General features: G+C 36.9%; 3 protein-coding genes and 1 pseudogene across 3 annotated transcripts; 3 read left to right on the top strand and 1 right to left on the bottom strand.

Annotated features, from left to right (window-relative positions):
* Window positions 1–1,420: 1,420 nt before the first annotated feature.
* On the bottom strand, window positions 1,421–5,269 carry LOC106423708 (putative 3,4-dihydroxy-2-butanone kinase). The gene is given in 21 exon segments (XM_048765685.1): window positions 1,421–1,770; window positions 1,841–1,936; window positions 2,019–2,131; window positions 2,206–2,279; window positions 2,377–2,460; window positions 2,544–2,587; window positions 2,669–2,700; window positions 2,703–2,811; window positions 2,907–2,971; window positions 3,062–3,154; window positions 3,228–3,358; window positions 3,465–3,520; window positions 3,613–3,696; window positions 3,787–3,960; window positions 4,058–4,147; window positions 4,224–4,295; window positions 4,371–4,418; window positions 4,493–4,605; window positions 4,674–4,737; window positions 4,810–4,883; window positions 5,071–5,269. Coding segments are annotated over 21 exon segments (1,797 nt in total). The 5' UTR covers window positions 5,111–5,269; the 3' UTR covers window positions 1,421–1,629.
* A 266-nt stretch (window positions 5,270–5,535) lies between these two features.
* On the top strand, window positions 5,536–6,795 carry LOC106423743. The gene is made up of 4 exons (XM_013864506.3): window positions 5,536–5,807; window positions 5,915–5,997; window positions 6,437–6,492; window positions 6,569–6,795. Exons 1-4 carry the CDS (start codon window positions 5,636–5,638, stop codon window positions 6,645–6,647), a joined length of 390 nt encoding a protein of 129 aa, XP_013719960.2. The 5' UTR covers window positions 5,536–5,635; the 3' UTR covers window positions 6,648–6,795.
* Window positions 6,796–7,024: 229 nt separating this feature from the next.
* Window positions 7,025–13,801, top strand: LOC125591794 (annotated as a pseudogene).
* LOC106423734 lies at window positions 8,501–8,953 on the top strand. Its single transcript, XM_013864500.2, has one exon. It carries the CDS (start codon window positions 8,501–8,503, stop codon window positions 8,951–8,953), a length of 453 nt encoding a protein of 150 aa, XP_013719954.2.
* Window positions 13,802–17,890: the final 4,089 nt, after the last annotated feature.

The raw sequence follows: 17,890 nt of genomic DNA, 5'->3' as shown, positions 1-17,890 counted from the left end.
GTGGCGCATGGGAGGTTGTTTTACAAGATGAAGTTGGTTATTCCTTCAGAGTCAGCTCAGATTCCCTTGATTCTACAAGAATATCATGATTCGATGATAGGAGGACATGCGGGGGTGCTGAGGACTTTACAACAGATCAAAGCTATTTTTTACTGGCCGAAAATGAGGAAGAGAGTGCAGGATTATGTCGCGGCTTGCTCGGTTTGTCAGACACACAAGTATTCGACACTTTCTCCGGCGGGGTTACTTCAACCTATTGAGCTTCCGGTGCGTATTTGGGAAGATATAGCCATGGATTTTGTTGAAGGGCTTCCAACTTCGAATGGGGTGAATGTGATTTTGGTCGTTGTTGATTTTTTAACTCTGAAACATCCGTTTACTGCGGTGACTGTGGCTCAGAAGTTTGTTCAGGAGGTGGTTCGACTTCATGGGTTTCCTAAGTCTATCATTTCAGACAGGGACAAGATATTTTTGAGCAATTTTTGGAAGGAATGTTTCCGTGTGTCGGGGACGAGATTGAGGTTTAGCACGGCGTTTCATCCTCAGTCTGGCGGACAAACAGAGGTACTCAATAGATGTCTTGAAACATATCTTCGTTGCTTCGCCTCAACTCATCCAAAAACTTGGTCGAAGTTTCTTCCTTGGGCTGAGCTTTGGTATAATACCGCTTATCACACGGCTTTGCGTTGCACTCCCTTCAAGTTGGTTTATGGTCGAGATGCCCCATCATTGATGGCATACGAAGAGGGTGCTACACAAAACTTTGAGCTGGATGAGATGTTGAAAGAGCGAGAAGTGGTTTTGGAATCTGTGAAACATAATTTGTTGCGTGCTCAAGCTTTGATGAAGAACAATGCTGATAAGCATCGACGGGAATTGGAGTTTGCGGTTGGTGACAAAGTTTATTTGAAGCTTCGCCCCTACCGTCAACAGTCCGTCAGTCGATGTCTCTTTCAGAAGCTAGCAGCACGCTTCTATGGACCGTTTGATGTAGTGGCTCGAATCGGGAAAGTGGCATATCGTTTGGCTCTTCCGGAATCCTCAAAGATACATCATGTGTTTCATGTATCTCAGTTGAAACCTGTAGTGGGAGCGACAGACGTGATTACGCCTTTACCTCCGATGTTATCTGCTTCTGAGGATTTGGTGATTGAACCAGATACGATATTGGATAGGCGCTATGATGATCAGGGTTATTTGGAGTTGTTGGTGCGTTGGAAACATTTACCGGAGCATAAGTCTACTTGGCTTCGACTAGGAGAGTTCAAGCAGCAATTTCCATTGTTTTCACTTGAGGACAAGCTGAATCTCGGGGATGGGGGTATTGATATGCTATCGAAGGTATATGTGAGGAAGAGGAAGAAGGGAAATGGAGAAGAGGAGGATGGCGTGAGCTGCACGGATGAGATGGCAGTGGTGGTTACAGAATAATAAAGATAGTTGTTTCATTTGTTACTGGGCCTCACTATATAAGAGGACCCAGCTCTTACTTTACGGTTATGTGGGTTTTGGCTAAGGCCTTGTTTGTAATTGACTTTGGCTTGATTCTCGATTAGAGATTTCAAGAGGGGAGGTTGGGCGGTTATAGTCAAATATACATCCAGTTCCTATCATAACCTCTCACAGAGCCTAGTCTATCGGATCACAATTCCCCTGGCTCTGCTCCTTCACGGCTCTTGCAGCAGCGCTGTACCATGCCGCTGCAGCCATTGCCCCCGGATCAGGAATTGATGCAAGAATCTCAGCTGACACATAGCTCGATCTCCCGGCCTGTACTCCAATCCCCAACCATCAGATCATATGAAAATAAATTTACACATCCAAGCTTAATAAAACTCACCTGTGCTTGCATCTGAATGGTTGATTCAGCACCTGCGGTTGCAGCTTCACCAGACAGAACAAAAGCAGAAACAGGGTCCTCTCCAATACTCAGCTTCTGCTCAAAATCAAAACCAAAAACTCATTAGTAATTAAACAAAAAACCATCTTCGGTAAGAAGTAAACTATTGATCAGTCACCTCCTCAAGGACTCTCGAAGCTGGGATGAGAGCATCTAACATCGTTCTATAACCTGCCCTTGCTCCACCATATTTACTAACAGCAGAGATTGATGACTTGAGTGCATCAGACCCTAATTTCAAGGCGAAATCAAATTAATATGCCTTTTGGAAACAACTAATGATAGTGCAAGAACCGTTCTCTTACAGTTTTTGGAAGTGACTTCTGACTGAACGTTGGCTTTTAACTCAGCGTAAGCTGCCTTGCAGAGGAGACTGTAACTGTTTGTCACATGACTTTATCAGTAAATGGCAAATGCATGACCATTTGTAAGGAAAAACTTTTCAAAAACATATATATATATATATATAAATTTACATTATTCCACTCGTTCCTCCCATGACTCTTCTGATAGATGAACCAATCTCATTCACTGTTTCAGCAGCATCGTTGAGAGGATAACTAGCAAATAGAGGGATCAAACTGTAGTGAGTAAGATATCACGATCACGGGAACATAGGGGTACAAGAAGTAAAGTAGCTTACTAATTCCTCATGTCCTCCAAAATAGCTGTTGCGCCTCTGCACATCTATGAAAGGCGAAGGGGTGCATATGGTTTTATTACATGTACAATGCAAAAATAAAAATTGGGTTATATAACCAAACTTACTGTTGATCCACAGTCCCCGTCTCCTACTTTTCATCCCATTCGTTCAAACTATCTTTCAAACTGATGACCACAGTTGCTGCTGCTTCAATCGCTGCCTCAAGAATTCGACCTTGTTGACTAAGTTCTTGAGGTCGGCCTAGAGACTAATATCAAGTTCATATGAAACTGAGAGAAAGATTATCACATCTCCACTGAAACCCTTCTAAGAATTGATTTTAATCAAGCCTTAAACACTTACCTCTTCGTTTTTGTTTTGTTGGAATGGAGGTAGTGGAACTGGGATCTTTGATGGTGGGCGGTTCCCTATAGAGAGAGAGATTTACCTTGAAATGAAATAAGACAAGAAACCACAATGACAGAACAAGAAAGACAATTTAACTACATCTCACAAACCATCCGTGCCAACAGGCCAACTAGGTGCCTTGGTCGGAGCATCCAAACGCCCTAAAATTGACTGGTCAGCCTTCATGATCGATATCGAGAAACCTGACAAGGGAAGGAGCATTAGAGCAACATCATAACACCAATGCATCTACGAAGACGCAAGAAAAACAGTCACCTGCCATATCAAGAGATGACATAAAAGATCCAGTATACACTCTATCAACGGCAAGTCCAAATTCTAACTGTAGTTTAGGGACTGCTTTTCCAACCGCAATCATAAGTTCCATTAGAGGGGTACCACCTAAGCTGCACAACAGCAAGAAAGAAGAAAACATATTCACTCGTTAGACCATAACCAGTGAAAATACATACAAGGATCACCTAAATAGGGAGATGGAATGTGCAGGCTTACCCATTAACCATCAGAACCACACTGTTACCACGTGTAATCGGAACATAATTAGTCTCCTGCAGTTAGAACGAATGCACAGGCCAATGGATGAAACATGATGATGTATTTTTTTAGTTATGGAAAGAAGAAACAGGTACAATGCACATACTGGACTCAGTATCTGTTGAAGAACATGGGAGACTACAACATCCACAGGTTGAATGTCGACCACAGCAGCACCAGGTTCCCCATGCTAAAAAGAAAAGTTTAAGTCAAATATAGACACAGAACCAACAATTAGCGCTGTCTCTTTTCTACGGGTTAAAAGAATATAACAACATACAACACCAAGCCCAAGTTCCATTTTCTCAGGACCCAAACGATCTGATGTGGCCTGTCCCGGAAGCGAACAAACAGTCAGTGCAACTCCCATGGTCCCAACCATCTCAGAAGCATGCTTTGCTTCTGCCGCAACTTCTTCTAAGGAAAGACCGGCTGCTGCTGCTGCTCCAGCTACCTATCCTTAACCAATAACCAATAAGAATTAAAAAAAAACTGCCAGAACGGTTAGAGTGCAGATAGAGGGAAAGCAAAGAGGAAGGAAGAGTGAGAACCTTATGGACAAGAATTGTTCCTGCTAAACCTCTGCGTCCAGCTATGCCACGTGGCGGTGGGAGAGCACAGTCATCTCCAACAATCACAGTCTAGGGAAAAAAAATGATTCATCAGTCTATCCACTAACGCTCTTACCAAATTCTATAACATTAAACAGACAGTTACCTCTACTTTGAAACCCTCAGTTTTAGCTAGCTCAGCTGCTAGGCCAAAGTTCAAGCGGTCACCAGTATAGTTCTGTCAAAAAACTATAATTAGCCAAACACATTGAGAGTTCGAATCCATAGCTCTTCTCAGCTTATTGATATGTACCGTGACAACCAAGAGGCATCCCATTGGACCAGTTACAGCTCGAATCCCCTGTGAGTTACACAAAAACTTCACCATTCACTTGAAAGCCTCAAGAAAAGGACAAAACTTTGTGGGAGACTTACAGCTAGGATGGAATCAACCGGTGGAGAAGCAAAGACATCACCGCAAATAACCGCGGTTAGCATTCCTTCTCCCACGTACCCAGCTTGTGCTGGTTCATGCCCACTTCCCCCTCCTGTTACAAAATAGCAAACCTAAACTCAACTAAACAGAAACAAGGTTCGGACAAGAAACTCATCATACCTGATATAACAGCAACCTTGTCATAATCTGCAGCCGAGACATCAGCTCGGAGTACAACCTTGACCTGTGAAAGGTCCAACCGTCAGAAACTAGCTGAGGTTTTGTACAAACGAAAAAGGAATCTTTTTTAATTAACCTCAGGGAGGCCATCCAAGTACTGAAGTCCAGGATAAGTTTCGACCAGACCCTCTATGAACTCTGTTACTACATCTGCAAATTTTCACCAGCAAGCGAGTGAAAGAGCTTATGATCATTCTCTCTCTTGCAGAGACACAGTAACGCATTTGAACATATAAGATAAAGTCAACAGTCCGTCCACATCAACATGCACGGAGAGCTTACGATTTCAAAAACAGGGGAACACAAAGAAGGAAGAAAGGGACGAATGAGCACGAACCGTTGGGGTTGTTGATGAATTTCTTAGCTGGAGTAGCCATGGTGCTAGCTAGCTGTCAAGATGATCGAAGAAAGCTCACACAGGGAAATAAAGAAGAAGAAAAGAATTGAAGCTTTGAGAGTCAACAATGGCAGTGAGGAGAAGAAAGTAAAGAACGAAGAGGAAGAAGCTAAACCGACAAATTGGAGAGCGACATCCCAACTTAACCGAATAATTAATATACTGAATTAAACCGATGTATGTGATCCCAGCAAGTAACCGGAAATAAAAACCAAAATTGGAGATCTCCAACCACTAAACCGAGATGAACCTAAAACAAACCAAGCTAAACCTAAATTAAACCGATATAAACCGGAGGTTAACAACGTATTGAATTAAACCGATGTATTGGGCCGGAGGTGAGCCCAGCAAGTAAAACAAATGACTTAATTAGTAAGAAAAAAAAACACGTGTTCCTCCTCCTTGTACACGGTTCGCTTCGTCTATAACTAACTACTATATTCGTTGTCTACCTCGCACGGAAGAGGAGACAAGGAGAGATCCAGAAGAAGAAGAAGAAGAAAAGATGGCTTTGCAATGGTTGATTCTTTCGTACGTGGTGGCCGCCGAAGTTGTAATCGCGGTGGTGTTGACTTTACCTTACCCTATGGTAGTGAAGAAGCGCGTCGTGTCACTTGTCTCTCTCATTCTCCAACCTGCTGCTTCCATCGTCGCCTTCGCCGCCTTTCCGCTCTGCGGTGACCACACCTCTCTCTTTCTCAATCGATTCTGATTTTTCCTTAATCATAGTATCCGCCTTTTGGTCTTCGAGAGATTTTGCTTATTTTGTTTACTCTGTTTTAAGATATATACTGGAAGAATGAACATAGACTCTCTTGCTCATCGGAGGTATGCACTGCTACAGAGCGTGATCGTTACGAGAAATCTGTAAGTATCTATTGGATAATGTAATAAAGTTATCACCAATGTTTGTACTATACACTTTGATTCTGTTTTCTGAAACTCTTTGGATAGTGAAATTGTTAGGCTGAGTGTTTCGTCCTGTTTTGATCTGAAGATTCAAGCTTGTTAATTTACATGATACCGGCTTACGAGTCCAAAATCTCATAGTCATTAAAATAAGTATTACTTTCTCAGAGATGAATAATTTTAGTTAGGTCACCCATTGATGTCTCTTTTCAATCATGGCTATAGCTTTGTCAAATAGCAACATAGGTTTAGTTCAGTTTATACAATGTTCTTGTTGGCAAATGATTATTGGTAACGCTTCATTATTTATATCTCAATTTTTATAGTCAAGTCATCCCTCTCTTTCATTTGAAATGCCTCAGATTGCTTAATAACGGTTGTGTGTGTTGAACCACAGATCTACAAGGCACAGAGGAATGTTGTTCTGTGCGCTGCAGGAATTTTTCTCTACTGGTAAACATCATCACCTATTATCTCAGTCACACACAAGGTCTCAATGTAATTTTACTGATATCTATCCTTTGTACAGGTGCATTTACCGTATCTGCAAGTACAACAAGGACCTGGAGCTTTTGGAAGAAGCTGAGAAGAGACACAAGGACGAGTGATCTACTCGTGTATAGAGACTTGGTTCCTCAAAACCATATATATGTAAAAGTCTTTAATTGTTTTCTTACACCTAATACCACTAAACCTGAAGAAAACAAACAGTGAATATCAATATTATATCAATATATCATCAGTGTTCAATGCTTATTTCAATCTATTTTCCATAAACAATATCACAATCCTGAAACTTGTGCAAACCTATTGATACAATTCCTTCAGGGGTTTTCCGTATGATTTCCATATGAATGAGCTTAAAGAAGATGAAAAGATAAAAGACGGCCATAACTTTTGGGACTATTTAAGTTCTTAATCCATGCGTTTGACGTACACAACTGTGGCAACTACTGTAAGATTTAGAGAAACAATGGAAAATGATTTCTTTGAGTAGATTTTTGATAAGATATTTAGTTTGAATTCTAGTTATCTTCAGTTCTTCACAGTGTATATAACGGATACAAAGGACAAAATAGAAATGATAATATAGCTCGAAGAAAATATATCTGAATGTTCTAATGAACTAGTAACGTCGTGATGGCTATTTGATGAGTACTTATGCCATGTCTTTTATATTACTCAGCTCAATTCCACTTCTACACATATTTTGGATGGATGGACGCGCTTGACCTCGAGGTGTCTCGGTCATGATCGTCATCTTTGGTTTGGGGTTTGCCTTCAAAAGATGAACTCGGACCGCTTAAATAACATTATGTGAAAACTCCATTGACCATAGAACATTATTCGAAAGATTAGAGAAAAGTAAAGAAATATATTAAAATGCAAAAACGATTTTATGTCATATCAAATAACATATAAATAGAATTCAAAGCAAAAAATAAAAAATACATTCTTTATATTTAGTGGTTGTTAGTTATGCTATGCATTTTCTAGATTCAAAAATTGTAAACTTATTTTATAATAAACACAAAATATCTTTTAAACAAAAATAAAAATAAAATTATTTTCTAAATTCAAAGCAAAATACAAATTAGAGTTTTCAATATTCAATAAAAATCGGTTGAAAATAATTGAACTATAGATTTATTTTTTTTAAATTAAATAAGTACAAAATACAATTGAAAAAAAATAAAAAAAATAAAAGAGAGTCTACGCTACGCGCATAGCAAAACCTAGTTAAAATATAATAAGATATAAACCGAAATTTGTGATTTTGCAAAACTAGAAGTTTTATACGAAAAACTTTTCTACAAAAGAAGAAAATTTAAGGATATTTTTCTTGCTACATATTTTTATACAAAATAAAAAAAACAGAAATGACCTCAGATAACCCTAATCCAACTTTTTCTTCCAAATCTAGACTTCAAACCTAAATATCACAAAAATATTTCATTAAAGGTGGTCATTGACCATAGTACCCCTTATTTAACCAAAATTTAATAATAGAAATAAAACATTTTGAAAACTTTGTTTTCGACGAAGCTGTGCCGTCATATCTCGTCCTCTCCACCATCGTCTCTGTCGTCCTCTCCATCATCGTCTCAATCGTCCTCTCCGCTTCGTCTCCGTCATCGACTCTCCACATCGTTTCCTTCGTCGCCTCCGCATCTCATCTTTCTTCAATTTTGTGTCTCGGCATCTCTAAATCTTCAAGGTATCATCATTACCTATTGAGTATAAAGCGATGATTAGTTAGTTTCAATTAGTGTTTAATGTCGATGATATATTAGATCCCTGTGATTTTGTGATTCAGTTTGATTTTGATATGTTGTTGCGATTGGATTTTAGAATTTTTTAGAAGTTTAAGTTCATAAATGGATTAAGATTCTATTATTGTCGTCATCTTCACCTTCTAGGTTCACAATGACGCTTACTGTTTACCAGGTTTGATGCTGCAATGGCGCTTACTGTTTACCAAGTTGATCAATGTGAGTTTGAGGTCAAAGACGATACTATGAAGTATGTTGTTGATATGGAGAAGAAGCACAGCATTTGCAATGTTTTTGACATCGATAAGATACCTTGCATTCACACAATTGCTGTTGCTAAGCGTTATAAGAGAGATGAAAACCGTTATGTAGATGCTTTTTACTCGACAGAAACATGGGCTAAAGCTTATGCTGAAAGCATACACCCTGGTGGAGAGTTATCAACGCCTACCTATCCAGAGAATATTGATGAATTTTCTTGCCCACCTCCGGCTACCAAAAAGAGCAGTGGAAGGCCTCCTACAAAGAGGATCAGATCAGTTGGCGAGTTTGGGGTTCGTGGTTCTAAATCCAATTCACACAAGTGCAGCAAATGTGGCATAGGAGGACACAACAAGAGGACATGCAAGACGGCGATATGAAGAAGTTTGTGTGCCTATTCATCTGTGTGTGGAAAACAAAAACATATAGTTTATTTCATTTGTCTTATGAAGATTTTTTTAAAATATCGTTTAAATACTTTCAACATGTTCCATTCTTTTTCATTTTCAATGGTTTATTGATGATTTACAGATTTTCATGAACAATTTATAGGTGTTGTTCATTTGATGCTAACGTGATATGCACCATACCACATACATATTTTCTTTTGGAAGCCTATCCTGAATAAGTTGGACGATTTCCAACTTTTTTAATATACAATTTAGGTTTAAATGCATTTTTCTCAAAATTCTAAATCACAATTTGAAATTTTCCAATTATGCAGATACCAATCCTTAGTTTTTGATCTCATCTCATTTTTTTTAGTTTAAGCTTCTTTGCAAGAAAGAAACACACTAATTTTCAACTAATCTCGAAACCCATCCAAAAATTCTATAACTCTTTCCAACATTTATAATATAAAATTTAGTTTCAAATACGTTTATGTTTTAGTTAATAACAGATGATTCTCTTGAGCCTAGTGGCTAAACTTCCCCTCTAAACTTCAATGGATTGTATTCATTTACTTACATCAACAAACAATTGAAACACACTTGCCCTAGTGGCCACACACTCTTCTTCCTTTCCGAGATATCTTGGGTTCGAGTTGTGGTAGATGTAATTTTTTTTATTTTTTTATCTCCAAAATTCTAAATCACAATTTCAAATTTTCCAAATATGACGATATCACACCCTTAGTTTTTTTTTTATCTCATTTCAATTTTTAGTTTAAACTTTCATAGATAGCAACACACTAATATTCAACTATTCTGGAAATCCATCCAGAAATTCTATAACTCTTTCCAATATTTATAATATAAAATTTAGTGTTAAATACGTTTATGTTTTAGCTAATAACATATAATTCTTCTCAGCCTAGCAGCTAAACTTCTCCTCTAGAGAAACTTGACAAACAGTTGTCTCAACATGTGTTTGATTCCCCTTGGAATCAGATCTCTTTTTGATCCCCTTAGTTTTTTTATATCATTTCAATTTTTTTAGTTTAAACTTTCATAGATAACAACACACTAATATTCAACTATTCTAAAAACACATCCAGAAATGCCATAACTTTTTCCAACATTTATAATATAAAATTTAGTGTTAAATACGTTTATGTTTTAGCTAATAACAGATGATTCTCCTCAGCCTAGCGGTTAAATTTCCCCTCTAGTGAAACTTGGCCTAGTGGCCACACACTCTTCTTCCTTTTCCAGATATCTTGGGTTTGAGTTGTGGTAGATGTAAAAACAATTCTTTTTTTATCTCCAAAATTCCAAATCACAATTTGAAATTTTCCAAATATGCAGATATCACACCATTAGTTTTTGATCTCATTTCAATTTTTTTAGTTTAAACTTTCATAGATAGCAACACACTAATATTAACCTGTTCTATAAGCCGATCCAGAAATTCCATAACTCTTTCAACTATAATTTAAGAATACATTTTACCTCATCGTTAAGATTTTCTTCTGCTTGATTAGGCTTGGATGGCGTCTCATTCGGTGTATCTGTTCCCATCTGCAAAAAAAAAAGTCAGGAAAGAGATCATGAACACGTACAAAAGCTTCTAAAATTACTTGAAAACTCCAAGATTTTTGATCATGTACCTGCTGCGTCTGATTTGGAGTAAAAACTGGAGTCTCAATACTCTGTTGAGCTGTTGGAGAGGCAGGTGTCTCATTCGTTGCCATTGTTCCCATCTGCAAAAAAAAAAGTCAGGAAGGTGATCATGAACACGTACAAAAACTTCCAAAAATTATAAGTACCAATAGTCACATGTTTGGCGAAATGTTCACAGTCACATGCTATGTAGCATCCTGGAAAAACATGTTCATAATGATATAAGTACCAATAGCTTCTCTTCCAGAATACAAGCAACAAGAGACTAACAATGTCATAAGCAATCCACGAGCCTACCAAAGATATCAACATGCATAAGCAGAACAAGACACCAAGCAAAACATTTTCCAAATTTGTTACCATCGGATTTTTTGGAAGGCTTTCCTGAAACTGCACAAATCCTTCCAGAAAATTTAAAAAACACTACACAGTTTCACAAGCACAAGCAACAAGAGATTAACAATGTCAAAAGAAAATTTACGAGCCTACCAAAGATATCAACATGCATAAGCAGAACAAGACATCAAACAAAAAAAAATTCAAATTTGTTACCATCGTATTTTCTGGAAGGCTTTCCTGAAACTACACAAATCCTTTCAGAATTTTTTAAAAACACTACACAGTTTCACAAGCACAAGCAACAAGATAACAATGTTTTAAGAATTTGATGTAGCTCAACTGGTTCTCGAGAATAACATCTGATGTAGCTCAACTGTATCTTGAAAACAACAAAAACAAAAGGTACATTACCTCAAAACCTTGTGTTCGTACAATCATCAGCCTTTGATTTGAGCTCCAACAACTTCCAAGGACCTTTCCCTCGCTGGACAACAAAAACGCAGTACCAAACAGTCTACTGAGGCACATTACAGTTGCGAATAAAGAGAACATGAAAAATTTATAACTTTTATGTGTGTTCTTAACAAGAAAAAGCTATAACTTTTAGAGGAACAAGAGAACTAAAACATCGACACACACATTTCCTAAACACATTTAATAGATGCAAAAAACAAACAACAAATGCATATGTAAGAAGGGATATAAAAGTAGAAATTAAAGGAGAAATCAAAATAACCTGTCGCTTAGGAAAGCTAAGCTTAAGGCAGTAAGAGCAACATCAATGATGGCAAGAGAGGTCGGGAGATAAGCGCAAGACCTGAGTGTTCAACACAGCTCAAGAGAATCATTAATCATATTTCTCAATCAGTGCTTTAAAATGACACATAAAGGCTTTGACATATACCCATAACGAAAATCACGAGGATAAAGCTCTGTAAATGAAGCTTCCTGAGATTCTTTTTTTGTAATTCTGATTATGTTCTATCTGTTCAATTTGAACAACAAAACAAGCTCAAATATATTATCCGAAGAACAACAAATTGAAACTCTCAATTTTCACTTCGAAAACCCTAAGTTTTTTTGTGAACCAAAGAAGAGAAACACTAGATTTTGGAATCATACCGAGATGATGACGACAGTGTTCATCGTCGCCGGAGTTGATGGGATTTCGTCGGCGGCCCGTCGTGAGAGAGAGATCGGAGTGATTTTGAGTCGTGAGAGAGAGATCGGAGAGATTTTGAATCGTGAGAGAGAGATCGGAGAGATTTACTAATATTTTTTGTTTTATTTAATATAAAACAAGGGTAATAAGATCGTTTAGTGTATTAATGAATGTTATTTTTGTGACTTTTAGCTTCTAGTGCTATTTTTGAGATAAAAACTCAAAAGTGGCCATTATGGAGAATTGCACATAAAAAAATATGGCAGTTACCAAAAGAATTTGGTGATTTTTTTCTCTATTTGTGATATTAGCAACTTCAACAACAACATTTTAGCTTCAGGTATGTTGAAATCTTACTTTAGTTATTTTCTTAGTTAGACATAATGATTTCATGACAACAATTGTACAATTAACAAAGATTACATGGTTTGTGGAGGTGGAGAGATAAAAAAAGGCCACAAAATAAAGAAAAATTGTTATAATGCATATACTAAATTATTCAACTAAAAATGTACAATAATCACATATTCATATGATAATGTTTGATATGTAACGATTGAAGAAAATCTTTGGTGCGTAATATTTTTCATTTGAACCTTATCATATTACAATAGTAATAGGCCTGGGCATCCGGGTCCTCGGGTCGGGTTCAGATCGGGTCTTGTCGGGTATGGATCATTCGGGTCCAAATTTTTTTGACCCATATAGGTACCTATAATTTTTCGGGTCGGTTCCGGATCGGGTCTTGTCGGGTCCAGTTGGTTCGGGTCTATAATTTTAATACCCGTAAAATACCCATAATTTTCGAGTATATTTCGGATCCGGTTCGGTTCGTGTTGTGGGCACAGAAACCGTACCTGAACCGAAGCTCAGCCAGACAAGCAACAACTGCCACAACTGCCTCAATAGAGCTACCTGTCACCAAGGTTCATTCAAAGAAGTGCATCTAAACCACCAGAAGGAATGTTAGCATGAAACCAATTTTCACAGAAGGCCAACTCAACCATTCATCACTGAAGCTTGGAATTACAAGAAAATCTTTACGGAGGAAGGAGTTATGGATTTTACAAAATGGAGGTTCCCCAGCCCGTCCAGTTGCGAGTATCAGCTCTTAGAGGTGGATTTCAGCCCAATCATGAAGCGGCCTTCTCCAGAATCAATCATGGGCTTAAAGGTTAATGTCTTAGCTTTCCATAAAGCCCGAAATCAGAAGAATTTGTCAAGGGAAAACCAAGATGCATTCAATTTCCCAAAACCGGCCAAACCGACATTGTTTATGGAAAGTTTCCAACCAATTCAATTTGGTTCGACCCAGAGTTATCTATGGAAGCCAGGAGATCATATAAGACATCCAAAGGACACATCCCACGATCCAGAAGAGCCTTACATTATTTTACCATACACCAGCAAGCATGGGAATAAGAAGATCTTCATTTCGTGTAACTTGCTTTTTTCGGATTCATTCTTGCTTGGAGGAGTTAAGGACCAACAGCTCTTTCTCTTTAAACCAGAAAAGACCATGAAAATTGATGGTTATTTCATAAACCAGAAGCTCCAGTTTCGTGGTTATCTTCCCAAGCTCTCAAGATACAAAGAACAAGAAGTTTCCATATCTGGCCGATTTTATCATCAAAGCTCCAACGGCCATATTCTTTATGTTTTAGATTATTTTTCCTTCTTTAGAGTTTTAGAACGTTAGAATCTGTCCATGGTCGTGCCCTGTATAAGCAGATCTCATTGTAAACTTTAGAGACACCCTTGATCATTTTTAAAGTAATAAGAAATCATTTTCTTTTAAACAAAGTTGTGTATTCTTTGTTGTTATTTCTCTAGTTCTTTGTGTGTGATTCACTGAGTCCTAAAGAGCCACGTCCAGAGAGCATTGTATGATTCAAGACCATCTGTTCGTCCATTGATTGAGAGAGTCAATCCATATCCATATATCCGCTCTATCCATCGATCCAGCTTTGAAAAGATACATATCAAGCAAGCCGGATTCCATCTTCATTCATCTAATCATCCACTGATCCTTGTTGAGAGAGACACACGTCCAGCAACAAAGATTCCCTCATCCATCTTTCTATCCTTCTTTTTGAATTGTTTTCATTTTGCATATCATTTAGTTTTGAATCTTAAAAATCCATAAAAATCATATTTTCTTCAGTTTATCATTTCTCATATAGTTTACTTTCTGTTCTTCATATAGAAATCATAAAACTCATAAAAAGGTTCATCCCTGTTTCAGGTACAAAATGGCCGTCCCATTCCCCCATCGTAACCGCCTAGCCGATCGTCCGTCCGTCCGATCTGTCCAAGCCGATCCAAAACCAAACCTCAGTCAAGCCATCCATGTAGTCTGATCTCCAGCCTGCAACAGTTCGGGTATTTAGGACCCGAAAAAGACCCAAAATACCCGAACTAGACCTGAAACTCTAAAAATACCCGAAGAACCGCAAAAATACTCAAAAATTTATCCAAAATCAGACCCGCAAACCCAAAACATATCCGAATTTTATCCGAATACCAGAATTATATTTTCTAAAAATCTAAAATTTTACCCGAAACCTACAATTATACCCGAAAACTCGAACCCGAAACTTTAAAAAAATCTGAAATACTAAAAATATACCCAATCACCCAAATGTACCTGGTATAAACAATTATTTGCGGGTACTTCGGGTACCCGAACGGGTCTCGGCCGAGACCCGCGGGTCCAATAAAAAAGACCCAATAGGTACTTTAGCATGGACCCGGATCCGGACCCGGACCCGGACCCGGACCCGGACCCGAACCTGTATTTTCGTGTCGGTTCCGGTTCGGGTCTTCGGGTCCGAGTAAAATTCCCAGACCTATACAATACACGCAAAAAAGAGAGCAGTCGTATGTCTATGTGAAAAATGCATATATATATACTTATAGAATCACTGCAAGAAAATATATTTATTACAATGGTCATATTCATTGTTAATTCGTTGTAATAGAAGGGTTACAACGAATTAACAAGGAATAGCGTTTCGTTGTAAAACGCCCGTCGTAATGCAAGATTCGTCGTAACTTCCACGTAACATTTACGATGAAATAAATTCGTTGTAAAAGCGAAAGAGAGTATTTCGTCGTAATTTCGTAGTTATGCTTCATCGTAAAAGACTCGTATAGTTTCCTAATAAAGTCATCTTTAAGTAATTGTACAATTTACAACGAATTTACAAGTCTTTTAATGTAAAGTCTTTGTAATGCTTAGGAGGAATTTACAAGTATTTCCTAGTAAATTTTTTGTAGAGATTACGAGGATTTTACACGACTCGTATAGTTTCATTGTAAATCGATAATTTATTGTATATATTACAAGTACTTCCTTGTAAACTCTTTGTAAACATTATAAGAAACTTACATCTCATTGTCATATTATTATAATATTATGAAATATTCAAAATTTAAAATATATAAATTATAAAATAAAATATATTTTTTAATATATAAATGTAATAAAATAATACTCAAATTTATAATAGAAAACAAAAAAGTTGAAAAATAAAAAGCTAAGGGATGACGCCGTCGAAGTAGTTGTTGGGGGTATTTCTTCCTAGAGAGTCGTACTTCATGTGGAGAGTCCCGTACTTCATCTATGGGTTCCATCTCGAAGAGTAGGATGAAGTCGTCCTTGCGGCTTCATTGACGAAGCTTATTCCTACCGTGAGTTCCTTCTTTTTAGGAGCCACCTTGAAAAAAGAAACATATTAATATAATTAATTACATAAGATTATAAGAAAATAAAATATATTTAATTTTTTTAAAAAAAAATCTAATCAGTCGTTTAAATACCTCAACCTAATATTTGAATATAGTTTTGTTACCTAAAATTACCACCTAAACTAACCACCTAATCTAATTACTTAAACTAACCATCTAAACTAATTACCTAAACTAACCACCTAAACTAACCACCTAAACCTAAATTAATATTAAAAAAACATACCTTTGAGAGAAGGAGAGGAGTAGTGGTTTGAGAGGAATGAAGGAGGCATTCCTCATTCATGTTTCAAGTTTATATAAGAAAACAACATTCCTCGTAAAGTCGTCGTAATTTTACGAGGAATCTACCAGGTCCGCATTTTTAGAGTTACAACGAATTTACAAGGAATATTTACGACAAAATTACAAGGAAAACTTTACAACGACTTTACAAGGAAAGATTTACAATGAAATTACAAGGAAAGCATTACAACTAATTTACAAGGACACATGTATTACGAGGAATCTACCAGGCCCGTATTTTCTATTACGAGAATTTACTAAGACTATATCTGAAACCCCGAAAATCAAATCCCTAAACCCCAAAATCGCTTATCTATTTACACCATACCCTTTTACCCCATCATCCCCTTTATTCCATTTTTTCTTAAAGCCTAAACTCCAATTGAATCCTTAAAACGCAAGTTATAAGTACTATAATCAAACAACCAGTTGATAGCAAATAATCAAATTATTCCGTAATCTCTAAACCGAGGGTATAAAATGAAGTTAACTTTCTTGGCTTGAGAATGCTTACAACGAAATCAGTTTGGTAAAACAGCTTAAACACGTTTTCACCAAAAATAATGGTAACATGTTTCGTCAAAAAATCCTTGTAAAGTTACAACGAATTCACAAGGAAAGCATTACAACGAATTTACAAAGAAAGCATTACAATGAATTTACAAGGACACATGTTTACGACGAATCTACCAGGTCCGCATTTTAAGAGTTACAACGAATTTGCAAGGAAGCACTACAACGAATTTACAAGGAAATCTTTACAACGAATTTACAAGGAAAGCATTAAAACGAATTTACAAGGACACGTGTATTACAAGGAATATATCAGGCCCGTGTTTTCCATTACGACCAATTTGCTAGGACTATATATATCTGAATCCGTGAAAATCAAATCCCTAAACCCCAAAGTCTCTTACCTATAACATCATATCCCTTTTGCCCCATTCTCCCATTTATCATCTTTTCTCTTAAACCCTAAACTCCAATTAAATCCTTAAAATCCAACAAATAATTATTATAATCAAACAATATACACATGCATTAAGTCTTAAACTGATTTATATATTTTTGAAAAAATATTTAAAACATATATTACATCATTCTGAATCATTCGTGTTTTTATCAATATCAGTACAATGATCATCATTGCTTGCATCGAACTCTTCTTCAACCGTCATATCGTCGAAAAGATCTTCGTATTGACAGTTATCCGGATCAATAAGAAGGATGTCATCAGTTTGTTGTTCAGAAACTTCGACTGCAGTGATACACGCTTCTTCTTGCAAAGGTGATTCTTCTCCAGCAACTATTCGTCCACGAGGTGTAACTTTGATAGCAGCTAATCAAATTATTCCAAAATCTCTAAACCAAGGGTATCAGTTTGGTAAAGCATGCTTAAAACACGTTTTCACAAAAATTAATGGTAACATGTTTCGTCGTAAAAGTTTTGTAAACTTACAAGAACTTTACGACGAATTTTCTCTTTCCTCGTAAAATCGACGTAAATTTACATGTAAATTACCACAAAACATTTTCCTTATTAACTTTACTACGACTTTACGACGAAATTCAGTTTTGTCGTAAAATCGTAATAATTTTCTCGTAAATTTACAAGGAATGTATTTCCTTGTAATTTTTATTCGTTATAGGCATGTTTTCTTGTAGTGAATTCAGATTATAATGGGAAAATAAGAAACATATAGATTGTATAACTAGTG

Source organism: Brassica napus, chromosome C8 (assembly GCF_020379485.1).
Source record: "Brassica napus cultivar Da-Ae chromosome C8, Da-Ae, whole genome shotgun sequence".
NCBI classification, from domain to species: Eukaryota; Viridiplantae; Streptophyta; class Magnoliopsida; order Brassicales; family Brassicaceae; genus Brassica; species Brassica napus.
The sequence above is the reverse complement of the archived record's forward strand: the minus strand, read 5'-3'. Positions and strand labels throughout refer to the sequence as shown.

Coding starts and splice junctions, on each gene's coding strand:
- LOC106423743 (XM_013864506.3), top strand. CDS start 5,636: ATGGCTTTGCAATGGTTGATTCTTTCGTACGTGGTGGCCGCCGAAGTT. Junction 5,808..5,914: donor CGCCGCCTTTCCGCTCTGCG/GTGACCACACCT, acceptor CTCTGTTTTAAG/ATATATACTGGAAGAATGAA. Junction 6,493..6,568: donor GCAGGAATTTTTCTCTACTG/GTAAACATCATC, acceptor TCCTTTGTACAG/GTGCATTTACCGTATCTGCA.
- LOC106423734 (XM_013864500.2), top strand. CDS start 8,501: ATGGCGCTTACTGTTTACCAAGTTGATCAATGTGAGTTTGAGGTCAAA.